The sequence below is a fragment of the Zonotrichia leucophrys genome, chromosome 12 (genome assembly GCF_028769735.1).
Source record: "Zonotrichia leucophrys gambelii isolate GWCS_2022_RI chromosome 12, RI_Zleu_2.0, whole genome shotgun sequence".
NCBI classification, from domain to species: Eukaryota; Metazoa; Chordata; class Aves; order Passeriformes; family Passerellidae; genus Zonotrichia; species Zonotrichia leucophrys.
In genome coordinates, this window is record NC_088182.1 from 12,586,956 (window position 1) to 12,607,270 (window position 20,315).

Genomic DNA, 20,315 nt, shown 5'->3' on the forward strand with positions numbered 1-20,315 from the left:
ATGTAAAACCCCCCTTAATAAATCCCCTCCCCTTTCAGGACAATAGAATTTGACTATGTAGAAATTTTCTTTTTATTTTAATAATGCATCAGACAGGAATACCCATAATCCTTTTTAATGTAAACTTGAACTCCGAGACTGAAGAAGTAAAGCTTTTAAAGCTATTTAAGTTATTGTCACCCTTATCTTTTTTGAAATATTGATTCTGAAGGCTCATGAAGCTGAAGAGGAGGCACGGATGAATCCAGAATTTGCAGACAGAATGAAACAGCTTGACAAGGAGGCCTCGTACTATAGAGAAGAATGTGGCAAAGCTCAGGCTGAGGTTGACAGACTTCTAGAAATACTCAAGGAAGTAGAGAATGAGAAGAATGACAAAGATAAGAAAATTGCTGAGTTAGAAAGGTAATTTTTGTATTGTCTTACATTGAGTAACATTTTTGCTTACTTGATCTTCATTTCAGAAGCAGAGGTTACAAGCAGAGTAAGGTTTTTTAGAGTATATTGGTTATGCTGTGTAAAAGAACAAAAAAGGGCTACTTAAGAACTAGATCTCCTGTTGGCTGACTTTGGAAAAAAATAAGGTTTAGATTTTTAATACTTTTCATAAAACAAGCATGTTTAGGAAAGGTCACATGCAATTTACAGGCACAACAACCCCCCAGAAAACAATGTTGGGGAACAAGCCTGTCTTTTTAGTAACTGGTGAATCACCTGCCCCCACGTTTCTTCAAGTGTGAACATCATCAGTCATTCTCAGAGATCCTGAAAAGTATTGGTAAGTATTTCTAACCCATCTCATGAATATTTAATAATAGCTCTATTTCTTGGTGTTCCCACAGTCTTTGTTTGCTTCAAAAGAATATTTTCTGATGTTTATGAGATAGTGATTGTCTTGTGTCTGGAAAGGTTGTTGAGGCTTTCCATAATGGAGAGAGGAGGGTTTTGGGATTTGTCTTATACCCTTTGTAATTAAATAGATCTTGGATCCTTCTTACACAAGGAACTAAGTGGTCCAGAGATACTGGTACAGCAATGTCAGCATACAATGTTCCTATTGTCTGAGAATCCTGTAATGGGTGAGAGTTTTCTATTTTTGTATTTGTTTTCTTTTCAAATTTGTTATACTCTTAGCAGTGAAGTTTAGGAGCACCAATTTCTAGTCTGAAAATGATGAGGGTGTTGACCCTGAAATAACTTCTCAGAAAATAATGTGGTACTTCTGAGTGAACACAGACTTTTGAAGAGAATGTACTGTACTTAGAATGTGATGGAGTGGTTAAACTTTGCTATGGACTTTTAGCATATATTTGACATTTCCTCAAACTTCATATGCAAGGGCATCTCTGGGGTCCTGTAGGAAAACGAATGTGACATTAAAATGCATTTATTAATTCACAGCTTGTTGGGATCCGCGTTCACTGCTGTGCCAACATCTTTACACTGCAAGATAATTGCAACAAGATAAATTGTCAAAATATATCAACATAGATTTCTAAGGAAGTGATGATCTAGACTATTGCAAGCTGTGGTATCCTCACAATATTTGTTATATTCATAGGAATTCTTCAACATAATGAAGTGTGCTTGTATAAATAAGTTTGAAAGGTAAAAATGGTTGTAATAAAGTTATCATTTACAAATTCAAACAAAAATTAAAACAAGGAGAAGAATATTAACGTTCTACTAGTCAGAAAGTATTGACACACGAAGTGTCAAATACTCAGGGGTAGAAATATCTGCTTTGAGATATGGGCAGTTACATTTACAAGTGTGTGCTACTTGGCAGATGAACATTTTTAATAGTTATGAAGAAATTTTCATGTGAATGGTAATTCTTTTGATTTTAATGTGATTTTTCTTGGCTCAGAAACTATCACACTCCTGAGCGTCATCACTTCAGATTAATAATATTGCTCATATAAAATCATGTTGGTCTGTTTCTTTAATTACTCTCCCTATATTAACTTTTTTTTTACAGTTTCTTATTACTACACAGGAGAAGCTACTCCTTCTTCTATACTTAAGCTATTTTAAAATTGTAATAAAAGTTATCACAATTTATCTGTTTATAATTAAAAAAAGTTTAAAATCAAATGCAAGATATTACATTTAATGTATAACGTGCTTTTGTTAAATTTAGCTTGCTGTTTTTCTTGATGAAGGAAATGTGGTTCAGGGTTTTTTGTTTTTTATTTTTGTGGGATTTTTTTTATAATATAAATGAAACTGGATAAGGTAATGATCAGCTCAAGTTTTAATGCCAAGAGCCTCACCAAGGAGAGGGGGCTGCAGCTGAAACAGAACTGGCAGGATTGAAGGAGTGTATTGTTTAAAGCTTTTATTAATGGTGTTAGAATGAGAAGTATGTTTATGAAATATGGTAGAGAGTTTGAATCACAAAATGAAGTGAAATACAGTGGCATAAAATGCATGTTTGTGAAGTTAGGTTGCCTGATATAAACTAAGGATAATCCTTGATACAGTTCAGGAAAAGAAAGATTGGGTTAATTTGCTTATGGCTGTGTCATTATGAGCCATCTAAATAATGAAGCAGAGATCTAAATAATGAGGAGTGAATCCTGATATGTCAGAATAAATATCTGCAGTAAGGATAGGAAGGTATTAATGTCATCAGGTGCTGGCAGGACTCTGTGTGGAGCTCTGCTGTGTACTTATCATCAGTCATTTGCCTGGAAGTTGAATTAAAGCTGGCAACAGGTGCAGTGAGGGCTGGTAGAAGGAATGAAGTGCTCATGACACAGGAGGAGTCTAAGCAACAGTGCTTTGTTTCTCTGGCAAAACAGAGCTCTGTAGGGATGCCTGTTCTGTGTAAACGTGGGAAGGGATAAGCACTGCAGGGAAAGAAGAGTGATTTCAGTAAAAAAGCACTGGCATATAATAAAATATAAATTATGCCTTGGTAAATTTAGACTGAAAAGAGTGAGCAAGTGATGCCAGCATGGTGAAGATTGCAAAACCTTGGATCCATGTTTCTCCAGTGGTGTGTGAGGTACTTGGTCAGTTGCTTGGCGAAGTGTAGCTTCTCAGCAAAGATTGCAACAATATAAAAGTCCTTTTAAAAATATTAAACTATGAGACAAACCTGTTTGTTCTTAAACAAGAAGTTTTTTGTTTCTGTTATCCACTTCTCATAGGCAGTGGATGTATAACACTATAGCTGTGTATTCAAGCTCTTGCGGTATTCAGACTACAATTAATTAATTCTGAATTAATTTGGATTTGAATTCTCATGAAGGTAAGTCTACACAGCAGTGACAAGTCATTGCACAAGAGACAAAGCATCAGTATGTGGAATAATTGCATTTTGAAAAACGTACGTTTATGGTTGTTGAGTATGCTCCTTTTCTTAAAAGCACAAAATGCTGTGTGTCAGGGACAGATTTAAGGACTAGTCTAGCTGTGTGGGGATTATTTTAGACTTAGTTTTAGAAAAAGGTGTGTTAAGTATTTTTTTAACAAATAAAGTTGTCAAAAATCAGAGTATTTTCAGTGCTGAAGTATTAATTCTCTTCATACTGAATTAAAAATTTGCTATCAGCATTGGAAAAGGCTGCATTTCCAGGGTTGGGGTGCGGTGTCAAATCTTCATCTTTGATTATCAGCTACAGTGCTTTGTGAACTTCTAATTATCTTTGAAGAAGTTGCCAAATTGTTCAGCTGCTTTGACTGCAATTGGAAGAGTTGAGGAATGAGGGTCACCAGTCTATGACAGTTGACATGAAAGACTTTGTGGAATATGACAAGATGTTTGTGCAGCAGAAAGTGCTACCAGTATTCATCCAATTTATTTGTTCTATTTGGTGTGTTTATGAATTTGGAATTTGGATGGTTATAAATATGGATGTCTTTCTGCTGTCCACTAATAACAAGATACCCTTTTGATTTAAAGTTTGTTTTCTTCAGTGCACAGGAAGGATGTAGCTCTGCAGAAATTTCATTTTAGTTCCTGCTTTTCCTTCCCCTCTCTTTCCTTTTCTTTTTGTTTTTTCTTTTTAATAATCTGCTAATATAACATCTGCTTGTTATATTTTTGAAGAACTAATGTGTTCCTCCCTTTATTCTCTTTTGCTGTCTTCCTCCCTATCTGTTTTTCTCCAAACTGCTGCTTTCATCCCTACTCCAACCAGCTTGACTTCCAGGTCAGTATTTTCTGCTCTCCTACTTAATCCTCCTTCCACAATGAAGGTTTTCATTGATGCTTCATTTATTTGGTTGATTTGATCCCACATTATTAACTTCTGTTTGTATTTTGTTGTTTTTATTCTGCTTGTCCCTATTGTGAAGTTTTTGGTCATTTCATTTCTAGACCAGAAACTTTCCAGTAAATGAATCTTTTTCTTGAATGCCTGCAAGAAAAAATGGTTATTAGCAACATATTCAATTCATATGTTGTTTTTTGTGAAATTTTTTCTTCTTTTGGTTTTGCTTTTGTTATCTTTTTTTAGGAAGTTTAACACTGGGAATAATTTTTGGTAGACAGCCCAACCCAGCAGGTAATGAATGAACAGTGGCAATTGTATACAGAGAGATTTATACTGAACATCAGAGACTTATTCTTAATACTTTGCATTGCCCCTTTTACTGCCTACAAACAGAGTATGAGGAGTTGCAGTGGTTCAGAACCTTGTAGCTGGTTTTGCTGGCCAGGTTCTGGACCAGCACATAACTGTACAGGAGTTGTCTGTATGTGTTTTTAGGCTGTGTTTGGATGTAACCTCATCTAGTCAGGTCTGTGTTTCGAATTCTTCCAGGCTGTAGATTAGTTTAGCTGGCATTTGTCTCTGCACACTGCTTCTGAGTAAACTTCTCAAGTATTACTTGCCTTGTGGTACTTGTTGGAACCAAAAATGGATCTGGTTGACTTTTTTTTCTCTTAGTAGGCCCTGGTGTTAATTTTCTTTCTCATGCTTATGGGTGGTTGTAAATTGTAAGTTAGCAAAGTCTTAAAACATCTTTTTGATGTTTTCTCTTGGGAGAGTCAAGACCAAGCACAATTCACAGTTCAGACATGTCGGAGAAGTCTCTGACAGGAATGTCTTCAAATTGCACAACTAAAGATGGCTCATTGCAAAAAGATGACAAGACTTTTTTTCCCTCCTGATGATCTTTAGTGCATGTCACAATCACAAGTTACTTTCCAGATGAAGAGTTTTGTTTCTGAAATTTGGGGCTCATTGATTGCTGTAAAGAATTGGATGAATGCTAAATTTACTGTCTATCAACTTCAAGTATATTTTTATGTGCTTGAGGGGATAATTGTTGCACCCAGATTGTGAAAATACTTCAACAATTAAGTTTCAGAACTTTTCTTTCTTCCAGAAGTTAAATTAATGCATTTATTATGGAGTTGGCCATGATGAAATTTTCTGAATGTGACCACTTTGCTTTTCTATCAGAGCATATTCAACATTGATTGAAAATCTCTCTAGCTCAAGAGAGTCTAAAGAAAGGTATTATGCTATGTGGTTGTCATTATGGTTGATTTCACTGGAATTCAATGATCGGTATGCAGAAACATTTGTTCAGCAGTTGGAGGTGCAATTTCTGTTATGTTTTATTGACCTAAAAAGCCAACTGACCTTGTTGAAGCAAACTGTCTGCATAACCCTGCCAACTTCCATCCCTGGAGTCCCAGATAAGTTGTAGAGTATGATTAGAATTTATTGTGGGTATTCAGTGAAGTGTTAAGTTTTCTCAGCTTGAATCTTCATTAAGGTCAAAACTTAATTTAAGAAACAGATCTATTAATTTCCATAATTTCTGCTGATCCGTATGTTCTTAGCTGTCATTTTAGTCATCCATACTCCTAGGAGATTTTTATGGTTAGGAAAATGCTGCATTGGTTTTAAAACGTGGTAGGCTATTAATACTCATGAAAAACAAGAAAATCAAATATATTGGCATAATGCCCTCATGTGCACCTGCCTGTACAAGATAAAAATATCCTGAGTACAACCATCAGTACAGTGACATCCCCACACCTTTTGGTTACAGCAGGTTAGATACTCCCCTAACTTTTCTTCCTGCAGATAAGCAAGAGATGGATATTTTTTCCATGTGAATTGTATTGACCAGTGCTAGAAAGTTTCCCACCAGCTCTAATGTTGGACTTCCTAATTGTTTCCATGGGAGGCCAGAGCTCAGTGAGATGTGCAAGGGGAGGTTCAATGAAGTTTTAAATTTAACCTGCAAGCCGTCCACAGTTTTGTCAAATGTCAGTTTGATGGTTCCAAGGGCAGAGTGATATGTTGTTCAAAGATAATGTCCCCGGAGAAATGGAGATAGTGTACTACTGAAAACTGAGAGAATCTGTGATGTACATTACTCTTTTGAGAGACTGGTTATTCTGAGTGAGAAACAGAGTTGTCACGTTGGATAACAGACAGATTGCTGACATGTCATTCTCTTTTAGTCTGTTTGCTACATATGCAGAACCAATGTTTTAGCATTTAAACATTTTGAAAGAGATGACATTTTGAGATGAGACTATATAGATTGAGCTGATTTTATGTGTGGTTTTAAACTTTTGTAAATTTCATTTTTTAAGAAATAGTAAAGTAGAAAGTTTATTTCTCTGGTATTTTAATTTAAGGGAAGAAAGGGAAATATTTTATTAGAAAATTAGCTGAAATCATAAAGATGAACAGTAAAGATACAAACAGGGCCCTGGGACAAGATGATGCACTGCTGTTCAATTTTATCCCACTCACTACTGAACTTGTCAACCTTGTTCTGGACTCTTCCTTTCAGTTTGCTGAAAGCCATGCAAAGGTTAAAATAGAAAGGAATTATTTAAATAAGCAAGGATATTTTAAAATTTGATTTGCTTTTTTTGAGATTTGATTTGGAGGGTAAATACTCCATAGAGTAAATGGTTATGCAGAATGAAGTGGATATGAGGAGATAAGAGCTCTACCTTTCTGAAGGAAAAATATCAACTTTGGATTTGGTTGGATGTGACACCACAACTCTGTGTTGGGAAAGAGACAACAAAAGGAGCTGTTACTCTTCCCTTTCATGATTCCTGATTGAGGACATCAGTATTTCTTAAGCTTCTCCAGACGTGCTGCCTCCATTAGTTTTCCTCAGAGGCAAGATCTAGAGGGCAGATGTCTCTAAATCTGCCCCAGAGCACTCCCTGGGGCTATTGGTGACTGCTGGGCTCAATGCTGTCAGGATTCCCTGTGCACGGTGGAAGGGTGTGTGGTGAAGAATCTTGGTGAGATAGCACAGCTTGCCCTTAAAAAGCTGTTACTGAAAAGAGACAGGGGTACTAAATTTAGGAATTGGGCTGTTGGTGGAACCACTCCTTCCACTCACATTGTTTGCTTTCCCAGTGCAGGAGCAACATGCCTGAGCAACGTGATGGTGCTCTGATCTGAATTTATAATAAGGGGAAATTTGTATGTCTAAACAAGAATCATACCTGATTTATTTGGAGGTCTGAAGAAGTTATACAAAAGCATGGAAAGCTTGATTTATGCATTGGATGATAATGGCTGGATTGATCCTGAGAACTTCTAGGGTGAGCCAGGAGTTGCAGTCAAAAGATTTGATCCAGAAGGAAATTGCAGTGAAACTTGGAGTGCTGCAGGGGAGGTGTGATCCTGATTGCTGTCAGGCTGGGCTGGACATGCTGTGGAGCAGTTGGATGCAGAGAAAAACTGGAAAGAGTCAGGAGCTGCTTTTTCTGGGGTTTTTTGTTTGTTTGTGTGGAGATGCTTTGTTAGTTTGGTAATTTGAAGAAAAAAGCTTTTCTGGACTACAGCTGGGAAGGACCTGATGGACCAGTAGCAGGGCTGCAACTTCTTGGTTGCAAATTTCAGGCAACAAATTAATTCCAGTAACTGGTTGCAGTTGCTAATGGTCTCAACTAATAAAATAGCTGAGCAAGCAATTGCCATATTAAATCAGATCAAATATCCTTCTCATCTAGCGTGCTGTCATCAGCAGTGCTTTTTGGTTTTTTTAAAAGAAGAACATCAGAAGAAAGTGCACGACAATCCTGGGTGTAGGAGAGAGATGTGTGACAGATGAGTCTTCTGGTACGAATTTCACACATGTTCATGTAAAGTGTCATCCAGCAGGAATGTGCTGAGGAAGACAGCAGTGCTGGGTCGGAGTTTCCGTGGTTGCAGTGCAGATCTGCCTTGAAACAGAGTGACATGAACCATAGTTTGGAACAGGATTTTAGTACGTCTCTTTCATTCATGCGTTATCCTCACGTGGATATTTCCAGCATCTCTCCAGGGCTTCGGAGGGAACCGTGTCAGACTAAACACTTCTTAAATAAAGATTTTGGAAAACTTCCCAGAGTGTGTGTTAGGTAAACCCTTCCTCCCACATTTTTGCCTGTGAGGTGAGAAATGTTTCAGTGACTTCTGTGACGCTCGCTTGATTTCTCCCAGGCAGAGTTCTCAGTTGTCCCAGGACAATGATGGTTTGTGGTGCATTTGGGGGCAAAACAATTGCCTTGCTGAAAAATGGTCATAATATGAGTAAGAAGAAACCTGAAGCCAGCCTTCAGGCAATTGAAATGATGAGATTTAAAAGTGGGGGGAGTGTAAGGGGATGGGAAGAAGGTTTTTTTTTTTTTTTTGAGCCCTACAGGCTACAAGCCTGCTCCTTTGGGTGGAACTGAAACAGCTATGTAACCTGTCAGTAACAGGAGCTGGGAATGTAATGAAAACATTTAATATACTAAAATTCATTTAGCTGCTGATTCTGGTCATGATGCATTCAACTGGACAATTAGGGATATAGGAATGAATTTTTTTTTAGATATTTTAAAATTATTTTAATATTACTTGGTTTAGATCTTTTTTATCCCATGTTTATGTTGGTCATTTTGTCTCCAGTTCTTTCTATCAAAGAGTTGTGGAGAGAACACAGAGGGGTGCCTGCCAGTTCTGATGGGCAGATGAACTGTGATTAAGGTTTGCCATAGTTCCAGCATCAGGTGAATGGCAGAAAGAGGAGCAAGCATCCTTCTGCAGGCAGAGATAATACCAATTTCTTGTGACAGTATTTCCTCAGGCATGTGGAAAATAGTGGAAAACCTCTATACCTAATCTTTATACCAGTTTGGCCAAGGTTAACTGGAGAGAATTACCTGCCTCCAAATTCTCGTGCCCAAAAGGCATCAAAATTTTACTCAGTTTTCATAATCTTCTTTTCTATGTGAAGGTCTTAGTGTCCCTTTAGCCTTCCTGGCAGCAGGGGAGATCCAGGCACAGGCTGATAACATTTTCCTGTCTCTCCAGGGGGCATCCACTCGAGCTTGCTTTCTCATCCCAAATGATAATACATCTGCTAAGGAAGCTGAACTACTTCCCTTTATGTCACTGTAAAATAGAGATTTTTTTCTAGTTACAGGATTAAATAGCACAGTTGTAAAAAAAAAATGTTGTGAGGTTATAGATTATGTTGTCACACAGGTTAGGAGTTTAAGCAATTGTAAAGGGCGTTGAAGTCTTGCTCCTGCTCCTTTGTGGGAAAGAGAGAGGGGAAAATGTAGTTCTTTTAAAGAGAAAAGGAAGAGAGGGAATAAAGTCTGCTAGATTTTCTGCTTTGGAGTTATGAGGGCAAGAAGGGCGATGCTGAGATAGGATATACAGGATTTTTTTTCCTATAGGATGGCAATAGGTTAGTCAGATATGCAAAGAAGGGAATTCCTTGACATTTGGGATGAAGTATTCCTCCAAAGTGATGTGGCCAACAGCAGACATGTAAAAAAATCTTAATTTTGCTTGTTTTCTTTTGAGTATGTTTAACAAAACCAAGGAATACTTATTTATTTAATTATTATTTCTCCCTTAAAAAGTTTTCATTCAAAACACCTTACTCCGCTGTGCCTATGTAGTGATCTGTATTAATCTTTCAGCTTTTTAAAGGAATATTTTAGGACTATTTCTGATTTTAATGTTTAAATTGGATAGACCAATTGATTTCTTAATGATTGGGATAGTTGCTTTTGTTTATTCATTTAAGGCATTTTATTTGCTATCAGTGTGATAATTGTATTAGCTAACAAAAGAAAAATAAAAGCTAAAAATCAGGAGATTTTAAAAGATGTCTTGGACACTAATAATTTAGGTTATATGATTTTGATTAAAAAATGTGGGAATTTTAAATGCAAATGAAAGCACAGAAAGTCACTGCTTATTTTTTTTATTAACATATTATACAATTTAGAGTGACTATGTCTAGCTTATAAAATCAATTCAGCAGTCAAGCATGAGGGCTTTCTTTTAGAAAGAACTGCTTTTGTTTCAGATCTATTTTCTTTGTTATATCAAAAATTCACCCTGTCACAGGTAGAGGTTTTTTCATCCTGGTAATATCTATTTTCTACAGCAAAATCCATCTCTGGGCTGTAAGTGAATAAACAGTGTCCTTGTTTGTGTCAGGAATGTGTCTGTCAGTGCCCCTCTTAACTCCTGTGGTGATTTTGGTCTCTCAAAGTCCCACCCAGCTTTGTATTTCAGGTTTAGAGATAGGTGGTAGCAAATGCATTTGTATTCCATGGAAATGCTAGAAACAAAACTTAAGTTGCTTCTATCTTAATAAAATTCTAGCTTTTGGATTTCAGTGAAATGAGACCTGAATTTTGAAGCTTTACCCTTATGCTGGTTTAGTCATGACTCAGTGAAGCACCTGCCTAGACTCTCATTCTTAAGACAATGAGAACTGAGCTGCCAGGAATATTTCTACTGGGTCTTACTGAAGTAATGTAATTTGGAGTGGACATTCACATGGTTGGGATTTACAGGATCAGGTCTTCTGCATGACTAGCTGCTGAGACCCAGAGTGCCCAGTAACATGTTGAGTTTTGTTTCATTGATCACATACATGAATTCTTTGTAAAAGTGTGGATTATTTATAAAGGAGAAAGAGATAATATTTCAGGCAATAATGATGCTAATATTCTACCCAGTGCCTGTCTAGAACATTGGGGATGTTTGTTGAATTAAAATAAGTGTACTCTATTGAATTTTAAAACACATTTTTGACACTTTCTTACTTTATTTAGATTAATTCTTTTGACTAAATTGTATTTCATAAAATAGATCTGCTTGGTTTGGAATTGATTTTTTTTTTTGCTTGTTTCCCTGAAAACATTCATTGCACACTGATTTTTTAATCTTTTATTTGCTGAGGAGCACAGCTTCCTAACACACTGGAGAATTTTTTGATTGACTTGCAGACAGCTGGTCCCATTGCAGTGCTGTTTAAAGTGATTAAAATTATTGCAGAGACATATTCCTTTAGAAAATGTTACAGATTTTGCTCTTGGGAGTATTTTGCATGTCTGCATTTTTTGGATGCTTTGAGGGAAAAAAAACCTTTATGAAATAGAGTAAAGGCTATACTAACATGTAACACTTATTTTTGGCTGACATTACCAGCTTTGTGGCCAAGGTACCCAGGTGGCTAATTAAAGCAGGGAATTTAATGAAATAGTGTGATTTTCTATAGCTATCAGAGATGAAAGCATTGGAGGTTAGACAACACACACTACTGTAAAATGAAATCTGAATGCTACTCACGTATATGCAGGAGCTTAGTGTTTAATATTTGTCTTAAAAAGTTGAACTGAAGGAATTAAATGTGCTGTAGTTAGACTGTGAGATCAATTTGTGTGCTGCTCCAGAAGAAGAAAAAGCCCCAAGCATGGTTGAAGTGTAGTCATTACAGTTCTATTCATACCAGCAGGAGCTCAGTGGTGCTGCTGTTTTGCTGTTTCACTTCCTGCTGGCCCAGGGTCTGTGTCTCCATGGCACTGATGTCTGTTTGCTACAGAGACATTTCAGTTAAAAGATTAAATAGAATGAAAAGTGCATTTGAGGTAAGGGCATCTTGCTGTTTGCTCAGGAGGATTGATGGGCTCTGAGTCCCTTGGACTGGATGCCATAAGAGATAAAGCTGAAGGGCTCTTGGAGGATGTTTTGTCTCCTCCTGTCGTGCTTGGATGTGTGATGCACTGAGTGTATCTAAATATTTAGCAGTCATAGAGGATGGTTCTTCAGCAGCAGAGAAGTCAGAGCTGCTGCAGTCTGCTGACTCCAGCGCTGGTATTCTGAGACCTCTTTCCTCAAAAAATTGTTGGATGCTGAGAAAAACAGAGGTGTTAGCATTGCTGTCATTTAGACACCTGATTTTAAATCTAGTGCCCAGTTGAGGTGCAAATTGATTACTGTGGAGCATTTTGTGTATTCAGAAAGATTATAAAAATTATCCCAAGTTAGAAAGATTCAAGAAGAGGATGATTTTTAATGGAGTTTCATATCTAAGGGGAATGAATATTCAGTTAAGAGCAATGTTTATCTAGGTAATCTAGATTTGCAATGTTAATCAATGGCAATCTAATGTTAATCTAGGTAATCTAATTCAGTTAAACTAGGTATAACAAATTAATAAACTTAATGAGTAGTAAGGTAGCTTCTAAAAGATTTGTATTACTTTATATTATCTTTTTCTCTTCTTTAGGAGTGAGACAATGTCTAATGTACTAAAAAAATAAGATTTTATTTAGAATTTTTTCTTTTTCCTGGTGTTCATCTCTACTTTATTAACTGCCAGTATTATGGATATCTTGTATTTATGTGGCATGGGGTGTTTGCTGGATACTGCATATCCTCATATCTCTGATGCTGAATTATCAAAAGAGTCAGAAGATGCCTAGGATATCATCCCTTAATTTATAATTCTGGAACAGAACAGAATTTCCTTTTTTAAATTTTTTTTTCAAATTATTTTACACTATTTAAAGTATGTTTATATTCTAGCTCTGTTTTCAAGACAGTTTAGTTTCACTCTGAATTATTTTCTGTTCCTAAGCTGCTAGATATTCTATAACAGTTGCTGACTGGCTTTAACCATAGGAACACAAACAAATGTAAATTTGTTATCTGAAAAACTGTCATCAATCCTGCTTTTTAATGTTTGGCCAAGATTAAGCATCTGTGCAGAGAGTTAGTCATCTCTGCTGCTTTTTAAGTCTGCTTTGTTTCTTAAATGTTTATGAGCTCAGAACATCATTTCTTTAAGCCAGGTGTAGTGTTGGCACTATTTCAGTGTGCTGTGGGCTCGAGTGCTTCAGAACTGGTTTGTAGCCTGGCCTTCCAGTTCTGTGAAGTTTGTAAAATCACAAGTGCAGCAGAGTGGTGGGTTTTAACTAGCTTGGGATGACTGTGATGTCTGGCTCAGAGGTTAAAGAATTAACCTAAAATGGAATAGATAAATAATAATAAAATTAACACTAAATGAGAATAGATGCCCAAATTCAAAATGAAGTATAACAATCAGAGAACTGTGCATTTCATCTTCCTGCACTGAGGCAATTGCACTATCAGAAAATGCTACATAAGCAGAAAATTATTAACTTGTGATGGTAGGAGGAATTCTACTGAGCAGACCCATGAAATGCACACTTCAGATTTATAAGATGTGTCTTAAGCAGTAGTCTTTATTTTATTTTGTCTAATGAATTTTGTGGTCTTAGAGCTTTAAATTCAAGCAGTGTAGCAGAACAAATGAAATTAATTCCACATGATCTAGAGAAATGGAGACATAACTGTGCATATCAGCATTGTTACTAGTAAGCTATGTGAATATTTTATCATATGTCCTCTATGGTCATGGCATATATTTTATGCTGATTGGGTATGGTTCCCAAATATTTTTCTATTTCTCATGCATACTTTTCACTTATCCTAATCTCCTACTTTATTCAAAAGCATTTTAGAAACAGTAGAGCCACATGGAAACATATCAGAGCAAGCAACTCAAAAATTCTACTGAACCAAGGATTGTATTTGATATTTGCTATTAAAAAAAAAAAAGCTGGTGGGAAATATGTTTTTGTACTTATTTGCTGCATTGAACTCCCCCAGTACTTTTAATGCAGGCCTGAAGAAAACTCCTCAGCTGGGCTTTTTAACAGTAGCATTTTCTGTTCATTTCCATAGGTGTGTAGCCAGTTGTGGCAAAAAGACAGTCTATGACAGAGCTTGCTTTTATTTCCCTCTCTTCAAGATTTTGCCTATCACAGGCACCAGATGTTTTTCCTTTGCAGCTTTACCATGTTCTGCTTTTCAGTGGGGTATTAGAGAAGCTGAAATGGGAAGTTGTGTGAGGCATGGGTGATGAAAGAAGCAGCTAGCCTTGGCATAATATTGAACTTCTTATAGAGATTAAATGCAAATGAATTTATCATTTTCTCAACATGAGATTGGAAACCGATTTATGTTTTAACAGCACAAAGCCATATTGCACCACCAAAATTTCTGCCAAATGCATTTATATATGAAGTTGTGGAAGTGTGTTTTTTCCAATATTCATTTTGGTTTTATGCTGAGCAAGTCTGTGCTTACAATTATGAGACAGAATCATGACAAGGAACTGATTTTCACTTAGACCTGCAAGCAGATTATCTATTTTTGAAGTAGTTGTCCATGCTTTTTTTCCTGGGCAAGTTTATGGTACTTTTTTTTAGTTATAATTGATTGGATTTTCTCTAATGTGCTGTACTTATAAACTTTTATATGAAGTGTCTTTTAAGAATTTTTAATACCATGGCGTATTTATTGATTGCAAATTAATTGTTAATTTTTGATCATTAATAAATAGTGAAAAAAACACTGGTAGGACAAAGAAACCAGTGATAAAAGAAAATATTGAATGACCCAGTTTCTATAGCATAACAAAATCCATGCAAGAAATGTATTCTATAACTTTTTTCACTGTTTCTGATGTGGAAGCAAAGGAGGGATTTTCAGTGATCCTTTTGGGCATTGAATAATATTCTCTTCATTTGCCACAATAGGATTAGTGAGTAGATCTCATTAGGAATTTGCACGTGACTTTTATTTTTTATAGATAAAAGGGAGCAAATTCCTTCATTTTAAGAAAGTCTGGAAAAAATATTTAGGAATTCAAGGAGGTAGGAAGTATTATTGCAAGGATATGTTTTCATTACCTGACAGACAAAATTAGTTTGCCTTCTTTCTTAAAAAAGTGTATGTTGAGTCTCAGAAATGCTTCTGGTGACTTAATAAAATCTACCATAAAAGATAATTAAAATTGAAACAATTAATTCTTTCTTATTAATACAGTCTTAACAAAAGAGAACATGTAAGGGTGGCAAAGATTGTTTCATTTCCTTAGGAATGGCTCATACATTGGTTTGTTGATTATCCTTTTTAGAAGCAAGTCCCATTAGAAAAAAATGATAGAAATGTTATTGTCATGTACAAAACTATTTGTAAAGGCATCCTTTATTCTTCATGGCATATTTATTACCTGACCTACTCCATCACACTTTAATCCACCTAAACACTGTGTTTGTAGTCCAGGTTTTAAAAAATATAATTTCACAATGTACATTAGTAATCACCTTCACCTTCTGCTTCCTTTGAAATGAATACTTGAAGCACCTATTAAAATTGTTCCTGAATGCAGAGCGTGTAAGGGTTGTTGGGTCATCTTCCTCTTTCAACATTTTTCTGCATAGATCTCAGAACATGTATGTATTTTTGTGAGGAAATTATAAAAAGGGGGAAATCTTGTCAGCCCAAATAATTGCTCTACCACTCTATAATTGAAAGCTGTTTTGATATGCCACCTTGAAAACAAGATGTGGTTTTATTGTTACAACTGATGCTTGGAAAACTTTTGTCTGTTGGAGAATCAATGCCCTGTGTTGTAGTCACAGAATTAATCTCTATTGCAAAAGAAGTGGTTGCAGTCATTAACACTAATTGTGTGTGCAATTCTTAGACATATGAAGGACCAAAACAAGAAGGTTGCCAATCTGAAGCACAATCAGCAGTTGGAGAAAAAGAAGAATGCACAGTTGTTGGAAGAAGTTCGTAGGCGAGAGGACAATATGACTGACAACTCTCAACATTTACAAGTGAGTGTATTTTTCAATTGTTTTTTAAAGCTATCTAAGAAAATACACTTCTGTTCCAGTGTGTGTGTTCCAGAATGTGTAATGAATTTGTTCCCACAAAGAGCTGATGGGTCCTTCCTTTTCTACCAGAGGATGCACTGCTCACCTCAGTTGTATCCATTAAATATTTACTATTTAGGGTAAGGAAAGAACCAACAGAATGTGAGGATCTCTGCACAGTTGGTACATCAGCAACTGTTCTTTCTTACAGTTGGAAAGAAAAGGTTCAAGTATATAGCTTCTGTGTTTCAGATAGACTTTGAGCCTTATTCCTGGAGAATTTCTACAGTTTGTAAGTTACGGAGTTTGGTGGTTGAGAGATGAATGTTCAGCTGATCTGTTTAAGTGATACATTACATACCAGGGAACTTGTATTCAAGGCCACAAATTTGATGCTTGACTTAAGAAGTATTCTCTGAGATCTGAGTGTGAAAAACCACGAAGAGAAGTGCTGATTTCTGTTGACAACATCAATGTCTCCATGCCCAGTGTTTATAGGCAATTTACAGTGCAAAATATCAATTTTGCCTTGATCTGGTTAATATAATGTGTTTCTGGAAAATTTCCAGTGGATGGAATTTGACCCTCTCATGCTTCATATGGTTGTATTTCTCATGTGTTCCTATATGCAAAATGGAAAAATTAACACCACATCTCTTTAGGCTTGTGTTGGTGAAGCTTTATGTCAGAATCAAGTTCAGGAAATGATACATTATTTATGCATCTGTGCGGTGTTATGTTTACTTTACAGCCTTGGTCATTACATACTGATTGCATCACCATGCATTCCACTGCACAGGATAGAGCAATAAAAGCTTGTGAAGGGTTTGGTCTGCCAATATGATATATCAAAATTAAATTTCAGTGTTGAGCAGCTACTTGTAATTATAGTGGTTCAGTAAAGAGAACAAATTAAGCTTATTTTTCAGTATTTTGGAAATCTCTTACAGTGGGGTGATGACTGGAGAATAGAAGCCATTCTCAGGATCCTTGATGTAACTGCTATATTTGGAGGTTTCTACTCGTGAGATGAGATTGGGTCTAGCAAATGGAGGTGGTGTGGCTGAATGGCTTGAATTTAGAAAGAAAATACCTATTTGGTGTACAGTTCTTCTATTCCATTCACTTCCTGTGAAGCATCTATACGCTAGGAACTGTTTATGGAAACCAGCTAACCAAGAACATTTATTTCTTGTTGCTATGCCTTAAAATGTCAGTATTTTAAAATTATGTCCTTCAGCATATTACTTTTAGTAATATATATATATTAGGTAATATATTACATTCCCTGTAGCTGCAAGAACAGCAGGAGAAAGGGAGCCTTGGTTGTCTGTGCTGCTGGATTGCTGGTAGGGATAATCCTGCCTTGTCTGCCATACAGGCAATCAGCTGCTGTTATCAGTTTGCTGCTACAAACAGTTGTATTTTCTCAAAGATTTCCAATTTCCTTGACTTATTTCTTCTCAAGCATTTCTTTAACTGAAGTGTTTAAGTGCTGAAGAGTGCATGGAAGCTTGAGTTTCCCTGGGATTGTAAGATTTTGCAAGGTTTTGTTGGTCTACAAAAACAATGTAGTGAGTCTTGCAAATAAAGTAAATGCTATGACATTGAATAGTCAAGTCGCAGTGCAGGTTACATGCCTGATGCACTTTGATTCTGCTGATAGGAAAGTATTTTCACTGGTACAGTTTATTTGTTTTATATGTGTAAGGTAATTACAAATGCTAGGTGAGAGCATCAAGTCTTATATGAATCTGGTAAGCAGGTGATTGACTTGTTGAAAAGCCAAATTCTAATGCTCCAATCACTTAGCCTTGGTATAGAAAGGAAATTTTTTTCATGATTTAAGAAAACTCCTCCTTCATGGAGTTTGCTTGTGTAAAAAAGTAACAGCAGTGATCTAAGGATTTAAATGAGGCAGCATTTTTGGGGAGACAAATGCTGTGACATATACTTCGAAAAAAATTTTAGGAGTACTATGCATCTGCTAATTAAAAACAGTTTAATTAACATCTTAGTAAACCGTAGGGATTGGGCCACCTTTTCTTACTGCTCTTAATAACTTCTACTGCTTTTAGTGGAAACACTCTGCATTTATAACACAAAGTGTTTGTGTCTACAGTGTACTTGTTACATTTGTGAATGATGTATTGAGCTGTTAGGGGAAAAGTGTATCCTGAAATTCTCTGGCCTGATGTAATGACTGTATTTGTTGGCTAGCTGTGATAAGCTGGCTGTTGGCTGGCTGTGATAAGCTCAGCTGAGAATTGAAGAGCAGTCAGACTGGTCAAATTACATTTACTGCAGCCAAGTCTCAGTCCCTTTTGCAGAAGCAGTGGAAAAGATGAAATAAGAAAGTGGGTATGGACCATGCAGGGGCTGCCCAGGGCACACTGAGATGATCAAGTGCCACCCTTCCTGTGCAGCTCCCACAGGGGCTGGAGCTGTTCCCATCCAGCTGTATCTGATGGCTGTGCAGAAGGCTGGAGTTTCTTGGAAGCTTCAATGGTGTGTGCTCATTCCTGAGGCTTGTAGCACCATGTGTCACCATTGGTGACACTGTTAGCAATCTTGTCCGGTAAAAGCCTCTCAAAGCTGGTTCCTGTGCCAGTGTCAGTGCTTGCAGGGCAAGTCTGAGTCTCTGTGGTCCCATCCCACAGCACTCCAGGGCCACTGCTGCGATGGAGAGTGCTCTGGGATGCCTGGGGAGGGAATTTGCTTTCGTCTGCCTCAGCTATCACCTGTAATTGTGAGTGATGCTTCAGGTGTGGTTTTGAGGGGCTCTTTGGATCACTGTAAAATTGGAAACATCAGGAAGCCAGATTAATTCTTGGGAATGAAGAATAGTTATGAGGTTTTCTGTTTTCTTCCTAACACAAATCAAGGGCAGACCTGTGCAAATCTTGCCAGACATGATGGTCATATATTACACAAAGCATCACAGCAGGAGAGCTGGTCCTTGAACACTTTATCATGAATTTCTTTGAGAATGGTGTATCTAACATGCTTTCATTTTTCTCTCTTTTTTTGGTCTGTCTTAAAAATGATAAGCCTTTTTGAGAAACACTGAGCTAAGAAATATACAGATACCATGTTATAGATCTGTGCATAGTTCTTCAAGTCTCTACAGGATCTTGAAACCTTAGAGATGTGAGACTTGTTTATTCCCTGAGATAATTTTTTTTCTTGATTCTTGTGTGGAACATGTTTCTTCCAGTAACACTGGTACCTCAGTAGAATTGGGAAAGGAAACATTTGCATAACATTGAGAACTTAAATGCATTTGGTTTTGATTCGGATTTTCAAATCTGCTGTAATAACAGCAACAAAGTCTTCTTGTTTCTCAAGAGTAAGCAATAAGGGTGCAATAAGAATATTCCCATGTGTCTCACAGCCTCAAAGGGAATGGAATATACACTCTTGTCTAATTATGCTTTTCATAGATGTAAAATATCAATAAGTGATCCAAGTCTAGAAACACTTCTGTGTGGAAATTTTATGCAAACTGTCCAATACATATATGTTACAAAAAAAGGTGCAGGGATGAACCTGAAAAGAGGTTTAATAATTTTAATACCCTATTCTGCCCTGATCTGCAGCTTCTGGGTGTTTCCCCCTTTTCTTCCAGTTCATCTGCTGGCAAAGTTCTTGACTCTCCTTATGTTTTAAATGTTTGGGTAATTTGTCACAATTCTCTTTGAGGTAGCTTGGGTTTTCTTTGGCTGGAAATCCACATGCGGAAAGAGATATTTCAGTACCAAAATTGTTTTTGAGTGAGACAATGTGTAGTTCTCATTGATTTCAAATATCATATACAGGCAGCGTGATCAATGGTGTATGCCTGCAGTACTGTAGAACAGATTGTGTACACATGTACATTTTCCAGGTGTAAATACCTCACTTTTTAAGCAGAGTTCAGCTTGTCAGTCATGCTTTTTCATGGGATGTAGTGAGGCAAGGCAAGAGTTCCAGTTTTCCAATAGCTCTGTACTGGCTGGAAATTTAGTCTTAGGTAATGAATAAAACATGATCAGGAGGAAGTCCTGTCAAAAGAGATAAAAAAACTGGCTAGTTAATATTACTGCTTTCGGATTCTTGCCATGTGAATATCTGTGATGTCTTGATCACTGAAAATAGCTCCCAAGAGGTTTCACAGCTAGTCAGCATGAGTGCTTAACCCTGGATTTGTTTCTTTATTTGTCACTGTGTGCTTTACCGTATAATCCTACCAATAATAGCTCTAAAAATACAAAATGTACCCAAGACATTGCACATTGCTGTATGTTACTTCTGTGTCTTATAAAACAGCATGGCCTAAACAAGGGGTATATCTGAC

General features: G+C 36.7%; 1 protein-coding gene across 2 annotated transcripts in view; it reads left to right on the forward strand.

Annotated features, from left to right (window-relative positions):
• ERC2 (ELKS/RAB6-interacting/CAST family member 2) overlaps positions 1–20,315 on the forward strand; it is a 406,178-nt gene that overhangs the window by 156,660 nt on the left and 229,203 nt on the right. The window contains exons 14-16 of one of the 2 annotated variants that reach the window (XM_064723899.1): positions 212–405; positions 4,152–4,163; positions 15,805–15,940. In XM_064723899.1, the coding sequence (XP_064579969.1) occupies positions 212–405; positions 4,152–4,163; positions 15,805–15,940 (342 nt within the window). The remainder of the gene's footprint in view (positions 1–211; positions 406–4,151; positions 4,164–15,804; positions 15,941–20,315) is intronic. The other variant, XM_064723900.1, reaches the window with a different exon arrangement.